At 43.4% G+C, this 19,982-nt stretch overlaps 1 protein-coding gene across 3 annotated transcripts in view; it reads right to left on the minus strand.

Annotated features, from left to right (window-relative positions):
- The window catches only part of ARHGAP26 (Rho GTPase activating protein 26), a gene marked incomplete at both ends in the record, with an annotated part of 484,977 nt that extends 477,215 nt beyond the window's left edge, over positions 1-7,762 (minus strand). For all 3 annotated transcript variants that reach the window (XM_079704014.1, XM_079704013.1, XM_079704012.1), the window contains one exon: positions 7,609-7,762. In XM_079704014.1, the coding sequence (XP_079560140.1) occupies positions 7,609-7,762 (154 nt within the window). The remainder of the gene's footprint in view (positions 1-7,608) is intronic.
- Between the last annotated feature and the right edge of the window lie 12,220 nt (positions 7,763-19,982).

Consider the following 19,982-nt stretch of genomic DNA (forward strand, 5'->3'; position numbering starts at 1 on the left):
TTCCCTGGCGCAGTGGTTGAGAGTCCGCCTGCCGATGCAGGGGACACGGGTTCGTGCCCCGGTCCGGGAAGATCCCACATGCTGCGGAGCGGCTGGGCCCATGAGCCATGGCCGCTGAGCCTGCGCGTCCGGAGCCTGTGCTCCGCAACGGGAGAGGCCACGGCAGTGAGAGGCCCGCATACCACAAAATAAATAAATAAAGTCTATTAATTATATTTTTTTAAAAAGGAGGGAGGGGAGAACTTAAGCCCCAATCAGTGGGCTGAGCGCAACAGATTAGATGCAATTTATTCAATCCAGTTGAGAACAGAATAATTGGATTAAAGTGGAAGGACTTTTTTTAAAGCCAGTGTTATATAAAAACTACAAAATCTTGTTTGGATATAATTTGCTGTTGTTTATATTTGTATGAGAAATACTCCAAATGTCAGTACTGCAAATTACCACCATTTACAAATAATTAGGAAATGCCTTTTTTTTTCTTTTATTTTAAAGGTGCTAAAGCAAAGCAAAGGAGCTGAGAAAAAACTTTTTGCTACCTAACTCCATAAGCATTTGTTCCATTAGGATTTTGTGAATAATGTAATTACTCCTAAACAAAGCAGGTTGGCACTGAACAGCCTTTGGGAATTTATACCATTAATGAAGGACTCACCTCACTACTGTAAAAAGCCTACACCAAGTCCTAAAGAAATATAAAAGGGTGACATGCTCTAAGCACACAACTCTTGATGTTGATTTTTTTTTACTCTTGTTTTAATGAGCAAAGAGGAGGAACTATTTATCTTAACAAATGAGACTCAAGAACAAGTTTTTGGCCTCCATGTTCAATGCTTTAGTACCCAGTTAAAAGAGAATAACTTTCAGTTATAAAATAAATAAGTCATGGGATGTGATGTACAGCATGGTGACTATAGTTAATAGTACTATAATTGTATATTTGAAAGCTGCTAAGAGAGTAGATCTTAAAAGTTCTCATCACAAGAAAAAGAATTCATAATTATGTATGGTGACATGTTAACTAGACATACTGCAGCAATCATTTCATACTATATACAAATAGCGAATCATTATGTTGTACACCTAACACTAAAAAATGTTCTGTGTCAATTATATCTCAATTTAAAATTTTTTTAATTAAAAAAATAAATGAATGCTAGGAAAGTATGCATTTTCTAAAAAATATTAAAAAAGAGAGAGACTCATTGGTAATCAGTGCTACCCGCAAAGAGCAACTCTACTGCTTCAAAAAGCCAACAGATAATCAGACGCCCTCATTTGTCTCACTAGCTTACAATGGCTCTTTAATCATATGATGAAGAGAGAAACACAAAACTTCAGAGCACAATACAGAATCTTAACTATTCTTTGCTACTCAGGACTCAGAGCCTGAAAAACAACAGGGACAATATTCTCACTTAATCTAGCACCTGCTGCATGTTTCTTCTTTCTAGTGTCTAGATCTCCGAACAATTTGCATCTTCACTGCCAGGGTGCCTACTGAAGCACTGAAGGGTCATGTTCAAGAGAAGGCCCTGCAGTCCGTGGTCAGCTTCAAAACTTGGTTGCACAACTTCCTAGCTGTGTGACCTTAGACAAGTTACCCAAACTGTAACATGCACACAAATAAGAGTATTCATCCCACCGGACAGTGGTACAAACACTCACGAGACAATGTGTGCACTTAGCATAGGGCCGGGCCCTTGGTGAGTGTTCAATAAACAAGAGCTGCTGGCAAGGTTTCAGGTTTTCTGTTTGCTTGTTTGTTTGCTGAGGAAACTGACAGTGCCCCCAAGGTCTTACAGCATATATGTGGTAGAGCTTGGACTAGACATCAGGTCTGCCTGATAACAGAGGCCTGGCTCCTTGCATTGCACTCTGCTCCCCAGACCTGGGTCTCCTCAGGTTGCATATTACGGGCTCCAAGTTAACTCCTCCAAGTCCACTTCTTAAATGAACTCAATACTGATGTGTTCCCTATCTACATAAAAGGGCTGGAGCCATATATAAATGCATTCCTGGAAGGCATCTTGTGGAAGGACTGCTATAAAGAGAATGTTATATCAATGCCCACTAGGATTACTAATGTCCAGAATCCAGACCCACTCTGAAATGTGGCATTATCCATGGAGATGAGTGGTTATCAACCCAGGACCAGAGATTTCTGAAACATTTAAGACAGACATGCTTTTTCTGGAACACATCTGTCAGACTGGGCATTTAGATTATGGCAATTAATGACGGCTTGTACTATAGAAGAATGTAGATATAATTTTTACTTTTTTTTTCCTGTAATGTGAGTTTAGGGTCCCTATTGAGCCTCATGAATGCCCTCTAGCAGATATTATTAAAACTATTTAGATCTCATTCTTTTTTTTCCCTTAAGTAATATACTACCTAAATGTTCTTTCTTCATGCCTTAGCAAAAAATCTTGTAAGTGTGATCTCACTTAAGTACATCAGACTTTTTATCTGTCTCTCCGCCTAGGGTTCAAGTTCCAAAACACAGAATTTTGCTTTGTATATATAGTTATGACTACAGATTTATACAACCCTATTTCTGTTAAAAGATAAATGTCCGTTGAATTTAAGATTTGATTATTGACAGACAAATAGCAGCTAAAATTTATTGTTGTGGTTTTTGCTGGCATTCTTATAAAACTACTTATTTCTGTTAAAATTCTCTGTGGTTGCCTTGGAGATGTGATGCAGGTCAGAATTACTAACCTCTGTGAATACAATGAAAAAGGCATGTCATCCCCAAAAAGTCTCATGAAAACTATGGTCTCATAGTCTTTTTGTAAAAAAAAAAAAGTGTCTCCTGGCAGGCTACCAACAGCAGAGTAAGGTTTTTTTCAGTATCACACACCCCGCCCCAACTTGACTGAAAAGCTCACTGACAGAAGGGGTTGGATCCTTGGTCTTGTTTTGGTAGGCTCCCCTGCGTCCTTCAAAGTACCGTGAACTAGAATGAATCCATCAGTTCCCCATCATGAGACACCTGGGTTTTCCCTAGGACATGGTTCAGTCTTTGCGACTCCACCTCTACTTAAACCCCACTGAAGGAGAGCAGCTTATGGGTTCAAAGTTTCCCACCTGAAATTCCAATCAAGAAAACTGTGCCTCAAGATGCCCACCACCATCTAAGAGAAAACTATTAAAATTACACTTCTGATATCCAGAAGAGGCAAATCCATAGAGACAGAAAATACATTAGTGGTCGACTAGGGCTGGAGGGCGGGAGGATGGGGAGGGAGGAGTTGGGAGCAAATGGTGGGGACTGACTGCTTATGGGAACAGGATTTCTTTGGGGGGCAATGAAAATGTTCTAAGACTGATTGTGGTGATAGCTGTACGGCTCTGCGAATGTACTAAAAACCATTGAACTGGATGCTTTAAGTGAGTGAACAGTATACTAAAGCAAATTATATCTCAATAAAGATATTCTACCCCACTCCTCCCACCTAAGACTATCAAAATAAGAGAACTCACTCTATCTCAGAAAGAAGTCTAACTTAAAGGGGTATATCCCCAGCAGCAAGTCCATAAACCAACTCTGAAGGTGGAAAGAAACACAGTTCCTGAAAACCCACATCACCTCTCAAAACCAACAGCCTAATTCACTTTCAGTTCTGTGAAACCACATTTGGTTTGCCATCGAGTCCATGAGACAGCCAGACATGAAGTCCAGTGCATTCTGCAAGCTTTTCCTGCGAGGCAAAGAGAGGCAGCCAGCTCAGCCACTGGATGGGGGATGGGGGGTGGGAGGGTGTAGAAGGGTTAATCTAGCAAGAAGATGGAAAATTTAAGCTACCAGAATGTTATTAGGAACAACAGAGATGTTGAGAGACTTTTTTTTTTTCTCTTTAACTTGTGGGGCTTTTTTGTCATAACCATGACTTTATACAAATAGGATTACCAGGCTTCTTCCCACCAGTAGTTAATACATACACAACTGTGTAAGTTACCAACAACTGGCATGAAGAAGGCATGGGCCTAACTCCTTGCACCCAAATCAAAAAACTGTTCATTTGGATGGACAATTCTGCTCTTAGTGACTCTTGCTCCGAGTCTTGACAACCCTGAATGCTGGAAGATAATAACAGCTACCATTAATTGAGCAATGCTATGCACCAGGCTTCAAGCTAAGTGCTTTCTTTACATGCACTGTTTCATTTTGCACTCACAGCAACCCTAGGAGGTCAGAGTGGCTACTCCCATTTTACACAGGAGGAGCTCAGGCTTAGTGACTCACCCAGAGTCAATCAGTAGGTGATGGTGTCAAGAATGGAACACAGAACATCCTAAAACTCTGAATTCTACAAGTCTGAACTTCATCGCCTGCCTCTATCATCTCTACAGAAAGAAAAAAGGACTAAAACACACAGAATCCTCTTGACTGAGACACAGATTAATCAGGTCAAGGAAAGAGTGCCCACAGAAAAGGCCTGGACAAATCAGCACAGAAAAAAGTGACTCGGAGTCATCACATCAAACAAGAACTTTCTCCAAAAGCAAGATTTTTTGAAATGTAGGTCCCAAATTATTTTATTGCTTATCTTCCATGTGTCCAGCCCAGAGGTTTGAACTCCAGGGAAAGACTTCAAGGAGTTCCTTTGTTTATCAGGTTATCAAGGGGAATCAAGAGACAACAGACCTATACTACAGTTTTGCTTCAGAGTTAAGTGCACAGGCTCTGGAATCAGACAACTTAATTGCTGTGATGCCTTGGGCAGGTTACTAATCTCTCTGAGCTGCAGTTTCCTCATTCATAAAGTGGAAGTAGCAAGAATAATGATCTAGCTGAACTTCAGCAATCCCAGTTTTATCGTCTCAGATTAACACACAATGAAAACCTTAACCCAAAGATCTGTGAAAATTAATTACAAAATAAAACCATAAAATTTTAGAGCTGGAAAAGCCTATAAATCATCTAAACCAGTGTTACTTACACAATTATGTATTTATTTTTACGTATGTATTTTTTAAAACACTGGCTTTACATTTACAGTAGTGATAAAGATGATCCAAAGAAAATGAATACACAAATACTAATATAGTAGTATACAATGCAAGAAGCACCTAATGACAACACAATGCCCGAAGTCTGGTAAATAGTAATCACTTCTACCCTTTTTAAGAGGTCACATGACCTGTTCAAGCAGTAGTAAGAATAGAAGAGTATAGTTAGAAATAGAGCTGGATATTAAGAGATTAGAACACCTAGTTCTCCCCCAAGTTACAGAGCTGGTCCATTCCACTAGACAATTTGAATAACTCTTTAATTTTATCACTGCACTGTTTCCTCCTACCCAAAGAATTCTTACATGCCCTCCCCACCCCCCAAAAAATCGTAGCAGGCAAATAAACTGCCAGTCACACAAATGCATCCTCCTCAGACTCATGGCTGAGATACAAAATGCAAGTCCAAATTCCAACAGGCTTGGTCCAGGGGGTCCCTTCTGGGCAAGAGGGATGGGGCGGAATTAAGAGCTCAGCATCAGCAGGAACTCCAGCTCTGGTTCAGACCATGTGGAGGCTCAAAAACCACCCTGCCGTTAGAGCAGTGTGGCTCTGGGCTAGTGATTTCTGCAAGTCTGTTTTCTCATTTGTAAAAGCAGTAACAGTACATGAGATAATTTGTGCGTGAAGCAGTGCCTGGCATGGAGTAAGTCTTTACAACCTCAGAGGCAGCAGAACTGTCACGACTACTTCAGTGCCTGGGGCAATATCTAACACACAGCAAGCACTCTAAATGTTTGCTGAATAAAGAAGAGGTCCAATTAAAGCCAGTCTGAGAGTCACTCAAAATTCATGGGCCCAGGGCTTCCCTGGTGGCGCAGTGGTTGAGAGTCCGCCTGCCAATGCAGGGCACACGGGTTCGTGCCCTGGTCCGGGAAGATCCCACATGCCACGGAGAGGCTGGGCCCGTGAGCCATGGCCGCTGAGCCCGCGCGTCCGGAGCCTGTGCTCCACAACGGGAGAGGCCACAACAGTGAGAGGCCCGCGTACCGCAAAAAAAAAAAAAAAAAAAAAAAAAAAAAAAAAAAAAAAAAAAAAATTCATGGGCCCAACCTATAAGTGGGCCCCTAACTTACTCCAAACCAGGGTCACATATTCCCTGAACCAACGATGGTCCTGGTCATTCACAAAAGAAGAGTCTGTTCATATGCTTCAGGTCACAGCCTCCAGCAGAGACCCTGCCTCTGAGGAGCCTTATTACACATCAAAGTTCCATGTTTATTTCACCCCAAAACACTGGCACTTGCTGCCCTGGGGCTCCACTGTCTCCCTCTTCATTTTTAGAAGCAACAGGCTCACAAAATGACACCTCAGGCACTTGACTTCACGTCTCCTTTACAGAGGTTTGGGGACAATTCTCACAGCTAGGGCCCCACTCTGCCAATGCAAGCTTTCTTAGCTGAAAAATACCACCTATTAAGAAATCCATCACAGAGAAAGGAAAAGTCAAAGACAATTCCACTGTCTGCCTTTTTTCCTGATTCTCAAAACTAAAAGATGGACCAAACTATTTTTAAATGGGTAGACTGAAAAGGCACCCAAAAAAAGATCTCAACAATCCAAGGCGCTCTTCCCTAGAGCGCTCCTGTTTGGCCAGAAGGAGACATTCCCTAGCTCTGCAGAAGACAAGGCAAATCATACACAGAATGCAAAACTCATTTCTCCCCTGCCAAAGGGAAATTTGCAAAAATTGTTTTACAAAAGGTTTGAGGATCTATAAAGATGAGTTTAAACTTCTCCTTTCTGAGTGAGGACCGAGGACATTCCTTCTCAGACTTTTGAGTTTTCAAGGATATTGGGAGAGGTAAAAGGGGAGCGAGGGAGCGGGAGAGGGAGAGAATATGTTCATTCTATTTTTAAACCCTCGCCCACAGTTTAGAGTAAAGGAACACTCTGATTCTGTACTCCCACCCCTATTACCTTCTGCTAAACACAAGAATCAGAACCTGCACACGTACGTGACCCTGATTCTAGATCTGGGGGGTACAGGCTGCCAGTAATCCAGAGAATCGCGAGCTGACCGACCATCCCACCCAGCCCTTCTCTGGGCAGCAGCTGTGCCTTTCGGAGAACCCGGCGGCCCTGAGCAGGCTGGCGCTGCGCCCAGGGAGCGAAGCAGGCACAACCCGCCTTTTTCCGAGGGGAGGCAGCGCCCCCTTGGCGGGGCCCACTCCATTCCCAAGGCTGGGCACCCAGGGGTGAGCAACTCTTCCCCAAAGGAGCGGGAGTCGTGGACGCGAAGGGGTTTCCCAGCAAGCTGCGGCGCACCAGGCACCCCAGTCCCACTCCCAGGACACCTGTGTGCCGCGCACACCCGCCGCGGCGCCCCAGAGCGCCACTCGCGCTCGGTCTCCTCCCAGCCACCCCGGAATGCAAACTGCCGGGCGACGGATCTTTTCCCTCACCGTCTTGTTGCTAGTTCGCCCATTATTACGTATCCTTCCCGCCCCACTACAAGCATCTACACCCGTCCCTCAGTGCCCGGGGGCAGAAAACCAGACGGACACGCGACCCCCAGGGCTGAGCGCCTCCCGACGGCCCCTCCCGCCCCGGAACTCCGTCCCCGCCAGGCTCAGGGGCACTCACTCTTGAGCGCGCTGACGAGTGACTTCCCGTCCTTGATGAGCTCCTTGATGAATTTGTTGGTCTTGTCCAGCTCCGCTTCGTGTGACTTGAGCGTCTCTCGGAAGTGCGGGCTGTCGAGGCAGCAGTCGCTGAATTCGAGCGCGGGCAGCCCCATGGTGTCTGCGGCGCCCAGCCGGGGGGTACGCCTCCCCCGGGGCTCCGGCGGCCCGCAGCCCCGAGCACGCACGCGGCGGGACCACGGCCGGCACCCGCGACGGCCGCCGGCTCCACAGGTGTGGCGCCGGTTAGCCCTGAGCGCGGTGTCCGCGGGCGCGCACGACTTCCAAACCAAGCCGGGACCCGAACGAAGGGTGGCTGCTCCGGCGGCGTGCAACCGAGCGGCCGGGGAGCAGGAAGCGCAGCGGCGGACCCGCAGCGGCGCCGGGAAGGGAACGAGAAGTCGAGCGAGTGCAGCCGCCTCCTCCCCGCCTCCTTCACCAGTTCGCTCTCCAGCAGCCTCAAGCGCCCTCTCACAGCAGCCTGGGCCGCTCCGCCGGCGTTCGGGCCGCACTAACCTGCTAGCAATGACCTAATCCCAGCCGAGCCAATCAGACCCCCGGGCCTCCCGGGTACGCCCGGCCCTTCCGCGGCCATGACCCAATCAGCGGGGCCCGGAGGCGGGGTCTGGGCCAGGGGGCGGGGCCCACGCCACTGCCTAGGTCCGCAGCACAAGCTCCGCCCGCACCCGCCCGCGCGGTGTTGCAGATCCGGAGACCCGAAGGTGAGCGCTGCGGCATGCCCCGTACCTTGCCGGCCCGCATCCGAGATGGTGCGTCTGAAGGTCTGGGGAGCGGAAGAGCCTAGATGTGCCGAAGATGAAAAATCTGGGAATTTAGGGCTGCAGTCCCCCTCACACTTCAGGCAATCGAGCTTGCACTCAAAATGCAGCCCCCTGCCCCAGACGAACCCCGAGCGCACCAAGCGACCACATCGCTCCTAGGAACAAGCTCCTTCCAGTCGAGGAGAAAATATTTTCATCTTAAAATTACCAGCCCTTCTTGCCTGCAGTCTTCCCGCCCCCTACAGTCCGGCCCCCTCACGGTCACTCCTACTCAAAACCCGCCCACGGCTGCTCTCAGCCGAAGGATCTAACATCCTTACGAAAATTTCAGCCGCCTGTTGTTTCACTGCTGGGCACCTAACACAATTTTACATAATTACGTCCACTGCCTGTCGTCCTTTGCTGCACCGTGAGCTTCAAGAACACGAGCCACCGCAGTTTTCTTGTGCGCTGCGGCATCCCTAACACCTAGAACAGTGGCCGGCATCTACTAACAGATACTGAGCGCTTACCGTGTGCTACGTGTGCTATGGCGATTGATAAATATTTGTGGAATAAATGAATGGATCCTTTCCCGTGTCCCTCTCCACCTCCTACCCCACCCCACCCCCAATGCGTTGCCCTGTAGCCCTTTGGTTCCACCACAAGAATCAATCCAAGCAGCTCACGCACTGCACTTGCCAGGCTGGACCCCACAGTGTCTAGTGCTGAACTGTGAACTCCTAGAAGATAGGGACTGTCTTGGAATAAATCATTTGTATGTCTAGGAACTAGCAGCCCTCCAGTTAGGTGGTTTTGTGTGTTGGGGGGGGGGTTGTTGCTGTTGTTTTTCACATAGGTCTGCTATGTTCAGGCACTAGGCTAGATGCTAGAGATGCAAAGATGAATAACACAGAATGAACCTGACTGCTACTGGTTAGTGGGAGAGACAAGCGACAAGCAATAGCAATGCTGCATGGTAAGTTAGGATAGAAGGCCTGGGTGCTCGAGAACATGGAGAAGGGATTGCTAACTCAGGGAGCCAGAGAAGGCATCGATGTCGAGGTACTGATTTATTAAATGCATAAATGAATGAATGTGATCTATTTGCCAGTTGCAGCTACAAATTCAGACTTGATAGCAGGCCCAAACAGCTATCAGATGGATAATTAAAACACTGAAAATAGTTGTTCCTCACCTGCCAAGAATGAGAAAGATGTGGAATGGAAATCCCATGAAACTAAATCTGTTTAATGCAGTATCTTGAGCACTTAAAAGTAGGTGTTCTGGCTCTTAAGTGATACATAACAAATCACACCAAAACTTAATGGATTAAAACAACTATGATCTCTTTATTTTCTCTCATTATCTCTGTGGGTCAGGAATTTGGGAGAGAGCTTGGCTGGGTGATTCTGGCTTGGGGTCTCACATATGTTTACAGTCATATGGTAACAGGAGCATCTCCCTCTCTTCGGTGGGCTCAGGACTTCACTGTGTGGTCTCTCAATGTGGTCTAGTTGAGTTTCCTCACTGCATGGCAGCCTCAGCGCCCCAGTGTGAACTTTCCAGCTCACAAGAGGAAAGCTGAATCACCTTTTATGACCTAGCCTTGGAAGACAAACACTTCTTCCACCTTCATTGGGTACAAGCAAGTCACAAGCCCAGATTTAAGGAGAGAGTAATTAGACTGTACCTCCAGATGGGGAAGTAACAAGAAAGGGAGATATTAATGCAGCCATCTCTGAAAAAAACCAATCTGCCACTGCGGGCCTAGCACAAGGCAAAGTATTCAATAAATGTTAAATGAATGTAACAAAATGAGGTCCACAATTATTTATTTTTATTCTACTGAGGAATATTGAGCAAATGTGCATAAATATATATGTATTAGTAAGAATAATAATGATAAATATTACCCATCATTTGTTAAGCTCTTAGTTTGTGCCAGACACTATGCTATATTATGTACATGCATTTAGTCCCTACAAGGGAAGACTGGTACTAGGATAATTCCCATTTTTCAGATGAGAAATTGAGGCCCAGAGTTGTAACTTGAACCAGGTTACCTAGCTAAGAAGAGTGTGTGGCACATACACATACACAAACATATACCTTAATATGCCTGTTTACAAGTGTGTAACTTCTGAATTTAATCCAGAATTTCCACAAAGACCTCCCACACTTTCTGCAATATTATCAGAAGAGAATCAGAATGTAGTAGTACTGAGTACAGAAACTGGCCCCTGGAAGGTGCAGCTGTCTCTCTCTCCCTTGAAAATAAGCTCCATGAGATAGAGATTCTGTGTTCACTATACAGCCCCAGCACCTACGACAGCAAAGGGCACTTCAAAAATGCACAATGCCAACGGGAGGGGCACCTGTTTAATAAGGAAGAAACAATGACTTATGTAACAACATAGGTTGTGGCCATGAATGCAAACAGAACAGTTAAGGCCCAGAAATCACTGTCATATGAAATATAGAAATTATTTAGGCAAAATGATTTGGCTGAATTTCTTTGGATGAATATCTGAATTCCTTCAAATTAACCAGTTAGTTCAAATACTTCTAGTTTTGATATCAATGTATTATTATTTCTGCCTTCAATTGTCCAATTAACTTTTTTTTTTTTTTTTTTGTCTGCATTGGGTCTTCGTTGCTGTGCACGGGTTTTCTCTAGTTGTGACGAGCAGGGGCTACTCTTCGTTGTGATGCACGGGCTTCTCATTGCGGTCGCTTCTCTTGTTGAGGAGCATGGGCTCTAGGGGCGCAGGCTTCAGTAGTTGTGGCTCACAGGCTCTAGAGCACAGGCTCAGTAGTTGTGGCGCATAGGCTTAGTTGCTCCACGGCATGTGGGATCTTCCCAGACCAGGGCTTGAACCCGTGTCCCCTGCATTGGCAGGTGGATTCTTAACCACTGCGCCACCAGGGAAGTCCCTCCAATTAACTTTATATCTACCATACAATTTACCTCCCATTTGTAGAAAACAGGAAAGCACTCTCACATATGTTATCTCCAAGCCCACACAATCAGAGGTGGGCAAGGGTCACTGGCTCATGATTCCTGAACACAAGCTAGAGAATGGAGCTGGTCTATGATGAAAGTTCATCAGTCCTCACGTAACTGAGGACCAGGGATAGTGTAGCTTCAGGGCAGCTTCTGGCAGTTTAGATGATGACATCAGTATAAGGTCTCTCTCTCCATCACTCCAGCTGACCGTCCTCTGTGATGCCTTCATTTTCAGTGGCTCTTTCTGCTTCTCCAAACTTACATCAAGCACTATTTGCAGTAAGAGAGTTTTCTTTCCAAGAAGTCTAGCAGAAATTACAAGACTGAAACCAGAGGTGAAACAGCCCCACTCCTAACACATAAAGCGTTGGGAGGAGTTTTTCCCACAAAGGACAAGCAAAGTGCTGTTAACAGAAGAAGAGAGAATTAATTGCTGCTGAACAGGCAGAAGCAATAATATGCAGTACACCTGACCGGTCCCCCAACCCCCCTCAAAATGAGTGTTCCTTCTGCTACATTCTCCTGGTTTTGTAGTTCTAGTTAGCATTTATTCATTCTTTTGTATAGTTGATACCATGTCTCTCTACACATGACTTCACCTTTGTGTTTTTACTGGATAAGACATCAATTTTCCTATTTTAAAATACTGATTTGGGGGTAATGGAAAATCTATATCTCGATTGTGGTACATAGGCATCAACATTTGTCAAAATTCATGGCTGCATTTTATTGTATATAAACTGCACCTCAATAAAGTTGGTTTTAAAAAATGATGATGGTGGTGATGTTAACGATATTTATTAAGCTTTTGCTGTGTAGTAGGATTCATGCTAAGCACTTTATTGTATTTCCTCACTTAACCTTTAGTAGAATCCTGGGAAGTAGGTACTGATACCCTTCATATTGGGTGGGCCATAAAGTGCCTTTGGTTTTTTAAGTAAAAATAAAAGACACATTTTTCATTTTCACCAAGAACTTTATTGAACAACGTATTCACTGTTTTGTTCTACTACCTTCTGCCATTTTTCAGGCAACTTCATAATTCCATCTTCCCAAAATTTTTTATCGTTTTGAGCAAAGAACTGTTCCAGGTACCTTTTACAGTCTTCCAGGGAATTGAAATTTTTTCCATTAAGAGAATTTTGTAAAGATCGAAATAACTGGAAATCCGAAGGTGGCATGTCCAGTGAATATGACGGATGAATCAGAACTTCCCAGCCAAGCTGTAACAGTTTTTGCCTGGTCATCAAAGAAACATGCAGTCTTGCATTATCCTGATGGAAGATTATGCGTTTTTCTGTTGACTAATTCTGGACGCTTTTCATCGAGTGCTGCTTTCAGTTGATCTACCTGGGAGCAGTACTTGTTGGAACTAACATTTGGTTTTCCAGAAAGAGCTCATAATAGAGGACTCCCTTCTAATCCCACCATATACACAACATCACCTTCTCTGGATGAAGACCGGCCTTTGGTGTGGTTGGTGGTGGTTCATTTCGCTTGCCCCACGATCTCTTCCATTCCACACTGTTGTACAGTATCCAGTTTTCATCGCCCATCACAATTTATTTTAAATACGGAACGTTTTCATTATGTTTCAGTAGAGAATCGCATGTGGAAGTATGGTCAAGAAGGTTTTTTCCACTTAACTTATGTGGAACCCACACATCAAAGCGATTCACATAACCAAGCTGGTGCAGATGATTTTCAAAGCTTGATTTGGATATTTTGAGTATGTTGGCTATCTCTTGTACGGTACAACGTTGATTGTTCTCAATTATTGTTTCGATTTGATCACTATCAACTTCAACTGGTCAACCCAACGATGGAGCATCATCCAGCAAGAAATCTCCAGCACGAGACTTTGCAAACCACTTTTGACACGTTCGATCAGTCACAGCACCTTCTCCATACGCTGCACAAATCTTTTTGTGCGTTTCATTTGCATTTTTACCTTTCTTGAAATAATAAAGCATAATATGCCGAAATGCTGGTTTTTTTCTTCCATCTTCAATATTAAAATGGCTAGACAAAAATTCACCAATTTTGTTAAGTCTATTTTTAAATGCACGCTGGTATGACAGCTGTCACATACAATCTAACAAAATTGTTTCAAATGAAGTTAAAGATAACTAAGTGCTACCAGAGCCATCTTACGGAAAAAACCGAAAGAAATTTTTGGCCCACCCAATAGATAAGGCAGCTAAGGCTTCGAGACGTAAGATGCCTAAGGTCACATAGTTAGTGGTGGAACTAGGCTTATTACTCAAATCTATCTGCCTTCAATAACTATCTCCATACAAGGTGTCTATCAGAAAGACATTTTACACGTTAAAAAATTAATAATAGCCAAATACCTAAAAATGGAATAAAATCACACATGAATGAGAGAGGAGGAGAATTGTATGTGTTTTTCCAGGACCTTTTGCTAGTATGTCCCCAGTACATCAATCATTATACTAGCCTCTAATTTGTTTTGGCTTTAAATCCCAGGCCCTACAATTCGTGTAGTAGCAACTGACTGAAGCAGACATGATATTCTCATTTTCCTCCAAAGAAAAGAGTAATCTATCCTTATAAAGCCACTGGCTTGCATTCTTTAAGGGAGGTAACAGCCCTTAATTAACATTCTTTGGCTCAAGATATCAATGAAACATATTACTTCCACTACACAAATCTGTTTTATATGTTAGCAATTTTTTTTTTTTTTTCCGGTATGTGGGCCTCTCACTGTTGTGGCCTCTCCCGTTGCGGAGCACAGGCTCCGGACGCGCAGGCTCAGCGGCCATGGCTCACGGGCCCAGCCGCTCCACGGCATGTGGGATCTTCCCGGACCGGGGCACAAACCCGTGTCCCCTGCATCGGCAGGCGGACTCTCAACCACTGCGCCACCAGGGAAGCCCTCCATTTTTTAATAATTTATTTATTCTATGCCTGCTGCTTTTCTACCCGATGTCCATTCTCCCATCTTCTTTACTCATTTACTGAGGAAGTACTTATATAACATTTACTATGTTCCAGATACTCTTCTAAACACTTTATAAAACTTAATCTCATAACAACACTCTTCTTATCTTATCTCCATTTTATAGGGGAGGAAAATGAAAATGAATCACCTATAGTCACATAACCACTGAGCAACAGAGCTGAGATTCTAACTGGTAGTGTAGCTCCAGACTTAGTCTATGTTACTAGCAGAACCTCAAGTACCCAGTTAAAGATTTCAATTCCTCCGGATTTCACACAGCTGCTCGTGGCCATGGGCCACTTTACTGGCCATTGAGATATGATTGGAAATCTACTGGGTAGGGTTTTTTTTTTCATAAGGAGACAACTAACACATGCCTTTTGCCCGCCTTCCTTCCCTCTTCTTTTTGCCTAGAATGTGGGTACAGTGCATGGAGGAACAGCAGCTATCTGGCAATCATGAGAAGGAATGCCACATGCTAAGGACTGATGGAGGAAGACAATGGGAGCCAGATGCCTTAGTGACATCCGTGAGCCACAAAGCTTATCCCCAAAGTGCCTACCTCTCAACTACTCATCACATAAAGGGGAAAAAACATAACCTCTTTAAGCTCCATTAATGGGGTCTGCTGCTACTCAAAGCCAAACAAACCTTAACTGATAAAATGCACTAATCACAAAACCTACTGTTTTACCTCCTCCTGAAATTTGGTCATCTGCATTAATACGTGGTTCTTAGGTAGCTTCCAAAATGGAAAATTATTAGTTTTAAGGATTTTTTTTCTTTTCCATTATGCTTTATTACAGAATATTGAATATAGTTCCCTTTGTTATACATTAGGACCTTATTGTTTATCTATTTTATGTAAGTGGTTTGTATCTGCTAACCCCAAACTCCCCATTTATTGCCCCCACACCCCCTTTCCCCTTTGGTAACTGTAAGTTTGTTTTCTATGTCTGTGAGTCTGTTTCTGTTTTCTATGTCTGTGAGTCTGTTTCTGTTTTGTAAATAAGTTCATTTGTGTCATACAAATGATTCCACATATAAGTGATATCATATGGTATTTGTTTTTCTCTTTCTGACTTACTTCACTTAGTATGATAAACTCTAGGTCCCTCCATGTTGCTGCAAATGGCATTATTTCATTCTTTTTTATGGCCGAGTAGTATTTCATTATGTATATATGCAATATCTTCTTTATCCATTCACCTGTCAATAGACATTTAGGTTGCTTCCATGTCTTGGCTATTGTTAATAGTGCTGCTATGAACACTGGGGTCCATGTATCTTTTCGAATTGGAGTTTTCCCTGGATATATGCCCTGGAGTGGGATTGCTGGATCATCTGGCAACTCTATTTTTAGTTTTTTAAGGAAGCTCCATACTGTTTTTCATAGTGGCTGCACCAATTTATAAATATTTCCACCAACAGTGTAGGAGGGTTCCCTTTTCTCCATACCCTCTCCAGCATTTTTTTTTTTTTTTTTTTTGCGGTATGCGGGCCTCTCACTATTGTGGCCTCTCCCGTTGCAGAGCACAGGCTCCGGACGCGCAGGCTCAGCGGCCATGGCTCACGGGCCCAGCCGCTCCGCGGCATGTGGGATCTTCCCGGCCCGGGGCACGAACCCGCGTCCCCTGCATCGGCAGGTGGACTTTCAACCACTGCGCCACCAGGGAAGCCCCCAGCATTTTTTATTTGTAGACTTTTTAATGATGGCCATTCTGACCACTGTGAAGTGGTACCTCATTGTAGTTTTGTTTGCATTTCTCTAATAATTAGCAATGTTGAGCATCTTTTCATGTGCCTGTTGGCCATCTGTATGTCTTCTTTGGAGAAATGCCTATTTAGGTCTCCTGCCCATTTTTTGATTGAGTTGTTGTTGTGGTGGTGGTGGCAGTTATTGAGTTGTGTGAGCTGTTTGTATATTTTGGGGATTAAGCCCTTGTCGGTTGCACAGTTTGCAAATATTTTCTCCCAGTCCATAGGTTGTCTTTTCATTTTGTTTATGGTTTCCTTTGCTGTGCAAAAGCTTATAAGTTTGATTAGATTTCACTTGTTTATTTTTGCTTTTATTTCTACTGCCTTGAGAGACTTAAGAAAACACTGGTACAATTTGAGGGAACGTTTTGCCTATGTTCTCTTCTAGGAGTTTTATGGTGTCACATATTTAAGTCTTTAAGCCATTTTGAGTTAATTTTTGTGTATGGTATGAGGATATGTTCTAACTTCACTGATTTACATGCAGCTGTCCAGCTTTCCCAACACCACTTGCTGAAGAGACTGTGCTTTTCCCGTTGTACATCCTTGCCTCCTTTGTTGAAGGTTAATTGACCGTAGGTGTGTGGGTTTATTTCTGTGCTCTCTATTCTGTTCCATTGATCCATATGTCTGTTTTTGTGCCAATACCAAACTGTTTTCATTACTGTAGCTTTGTAGTATTGTCTGAAGTCTGGGAGCGTGATGCTCCAGTTTTGTTCTTTTTCCTCAGGATTGCTTTGGCCATTCTGGGTCTTTTATGGTTCCATATAAATTTTAAGATTCTTTGTTCTAGTTCTGTGAAAAAATGTCATGGGTAATTTGATAGGGATCACATTAAATCTGTAGATTGCTTTGGGTAATATGACCATGACCATTTTAACAATGTTAGTTCTTCTAATCCAAGAGCATGGGATATCTTTCCATTTCTTTGAATCATCTTCAGTATCCTTTATCAGTGTTTTATAGTTCTCAGAATATAAGTCTTTCACCTCCTTGGTCAAGTTTATAAGAAAGTTTTCTTAAACATTTAAAGTAAAGACAATATCTGAATTACAGGGCAGGAATGTGTATTAAATGAGGAAAGATATTTAAGAAAAACAATAAACCATTAATAAACATAAACTTATTCAAAAGCTGAGATGAAACCAGAAAATTGTCAAAAGACAATTTCAATACAGCCTCAGGGTCACTTGGATCAATAAAAGTAACTGGCCTATTTCTTACCATTGTTGCTGCTGAAATGACCAAATGAATCAGCTTACTTACACAAAAAAACCTAAACTAAAGTAGGCCCGTACACCTTGCTCTCTTTCTTGCCTCTGGATCTTCTCATACATGTGCATACTTTAAATGTACATTAGCATATAAGAGGTCCTGAGAAGTCCTGTAGTAAATAATCCTGTGAGATTTTGCTTAACCCAGTATTTCTCATATTTCTTGGAACATAGAATCCTGTTTTTCCTCCAGTGTTACATTCCACATAGTGCTCTAGGAAACACATTCAGGAAATGAACAATATCACAGACAACAGGAATAGGGACATAAGGAGAAAGGGTTAATTGTTAATCTTTTGGTTGACATTTCAGTGGTTGCAAAATAGAAATTTTGTCATGGGGAATTAATAAACTTTCTAAAGCAACTAGAAAACTATCATATCCAACTTCAAATACTTATTAATGGATGAACTTTTCTTCCATGGGAATTCATATTCTGTTAGATGGCTCTGGTTTTGAGGTGATGCTGTGGTTTTTAGTGGGTGCCTGGGTCTACTGAAGGTGGCACTGTTGGGGGCAGAGGAGGGCAATATTTCAAAAGAGAAATTATTCCATCACTTTCTTCTAGGGAGAAGCCAGTATGAAAAATCAATACTAAAATGGGTTACCTTCATCTAAACACTGGGCAAAGAGGATATAATATCTGCTGTATCTACAACAGTGGGTGATGGCAGTTTTTTTTTTTTTTAATTTATTTTATTATTTATTTATTTGGCTGTGTTGGGTCTTAGTTGCAGCACACTGGATCTTAATTGCGGCACGTGGGATCTTTTGTTGCATTGCACGGGCTCTTCATTGCAGCGCACAGGCTTCTCTAGTTGCGTTGCACAGGTTCCAGAGAGTGTGGGCTCAGTAGTTGCAATCTGTGGGCTTAGTTGCCCTGCAGCATGTGGGATCTTAGTTCCCCAACCAGGGATTGAACCCGCATCCCTTGCATTGGAAGGTGGATTCTTAACCACTGGACCACCAGGGAAGTCCCAGATTTCTTTTATTTTCTTCCCTACTTCCCTTTGTATTTCTTTTCCAGAATTCCCCATCATTATATTTTTATTACCCAAAACTCATCTATAAAAAAATTTTATTACAAAACTCATGGCTGTAATACTTTCAAACTAAAATACTAAAATTTTCCAATTTAAAAACTAGACAGGGCCTCCCTGGTGGCGCAGTGGTTGGGAGTCCGCCTGCCGATGCGGGGGATGCGGGTTCGTGCCCCGGTCTGGGAGGATCCCGTGTGCCGCGGAGCGGCTGGGCCCGTGAGCCGTGGCCGCTGGGCCTGCGCGTCCGGAGCCTGTGCTCCGCAACGGGAGAGGCCGCGACAGTGAGAGGCCCGCGTACCACAAAAAAAAAAAAAAAAAAAAAACTAGACATATTTTAAAGGTTGCGTTGTCTAAAAAGTAACAGTGTGAACCACCCCTATGCTTCCCAAAACTGGTCTGATGACCTGGGCCTGCCCAGAAAGAAGTTTTCTCTGATCTGTCATGAAATGAAAAAAAAAACAAAAACAAACAAACAAAAACAACCAGTGACTGTATAATGAGTTTTTTATGATGCTACATGTATTCCACTTAAATGAGTGCTTTTTGAGATATGTCCTTCCTACATATTTGGTACTGGTGTACTCATTTTTTGGCATTAACATACTCCTTTTTTTTTTTTTAAGATGATGAGTGAAGATAGTAGCTGTAGTCTTTTTAAATATCCTTCGGCAAATTAAAACTTGGAAGTCCTCTGTCCCTCCAACTTTGTTTATTGTTTGTTTTATCTTTTATTTGATGGTTAAGAAAAAGTGCCTTGGGCCAAGGGAACCTGTGTGTCTTGTTGGCTGCTGTGTTCCCTGTGACCTGCAGAGAGCCTAGCAATAGTAGACTATCAACACAGTTTGACAGATGTTAAAAGTTTGAGGCACATTAAAATCTTCAAGAGTTTATTTGAGCAAACATCAATTAGAATTGGGCAGCATGAAACTGGGAGTGGTTAAGAGCACTCCACCCACAGGAGCTAGGAGCGATGACTCGGAAGCAAAGCAAAGAAACTATTTGATTGGCTATAGCTTAAGTGGTTGCCTTATTTGGGAAAGCCTCGTTGGCTGTTTGTGATTGGTTGTTCTTAAGTTTCATTTTCTCAGATTCCAGTGCACTGACTGGCTTGGTTTAGGTTTTGGTTACATAGGCCACCAAGGCATTAGAGCCACCTCAGTTTGATGGCCTCCTTGTTTAACTTCTTTAACACAGACTAACCAGAGGTTGGCAGACTTTTCGATAAAGGGACCCACAGGGTCTGCTGCACCTACCTGACTCTGCCGTTGTGACAGGAAACCAGCCATAGACTACACCAATGAAGGAGTGTGGTGGTGGTGTCCCAAAGAGCTTTACTTATGGACAGTGAAATTTGAATTTCACATGATTTGCATGTGTCACAAAATATTCTTCTTTTTATTATTTTTCCCATTTAAAGATGTAATACCTATTCTTCGTTTGTAGACCATATAGAAACAAGCAGTGGGCTAGATTTGGCCCACAGACCATAGGATACTGACCCCTGGGCTAACCAAATAAAAGAATGAGT

Source organism: Hyperoodon ampullatus (genome assembly GCF_949752795.1).
Source record: "Hyperoodon ampullatus genome assembly, chromosome: 4".
Lineage (NCBI taxonomy): Eukaryota > Metazoa > Chordata > Mammalia > Artiodactyla > Ziphiidae > Hyperoodon > Hyperoodon ampullatus.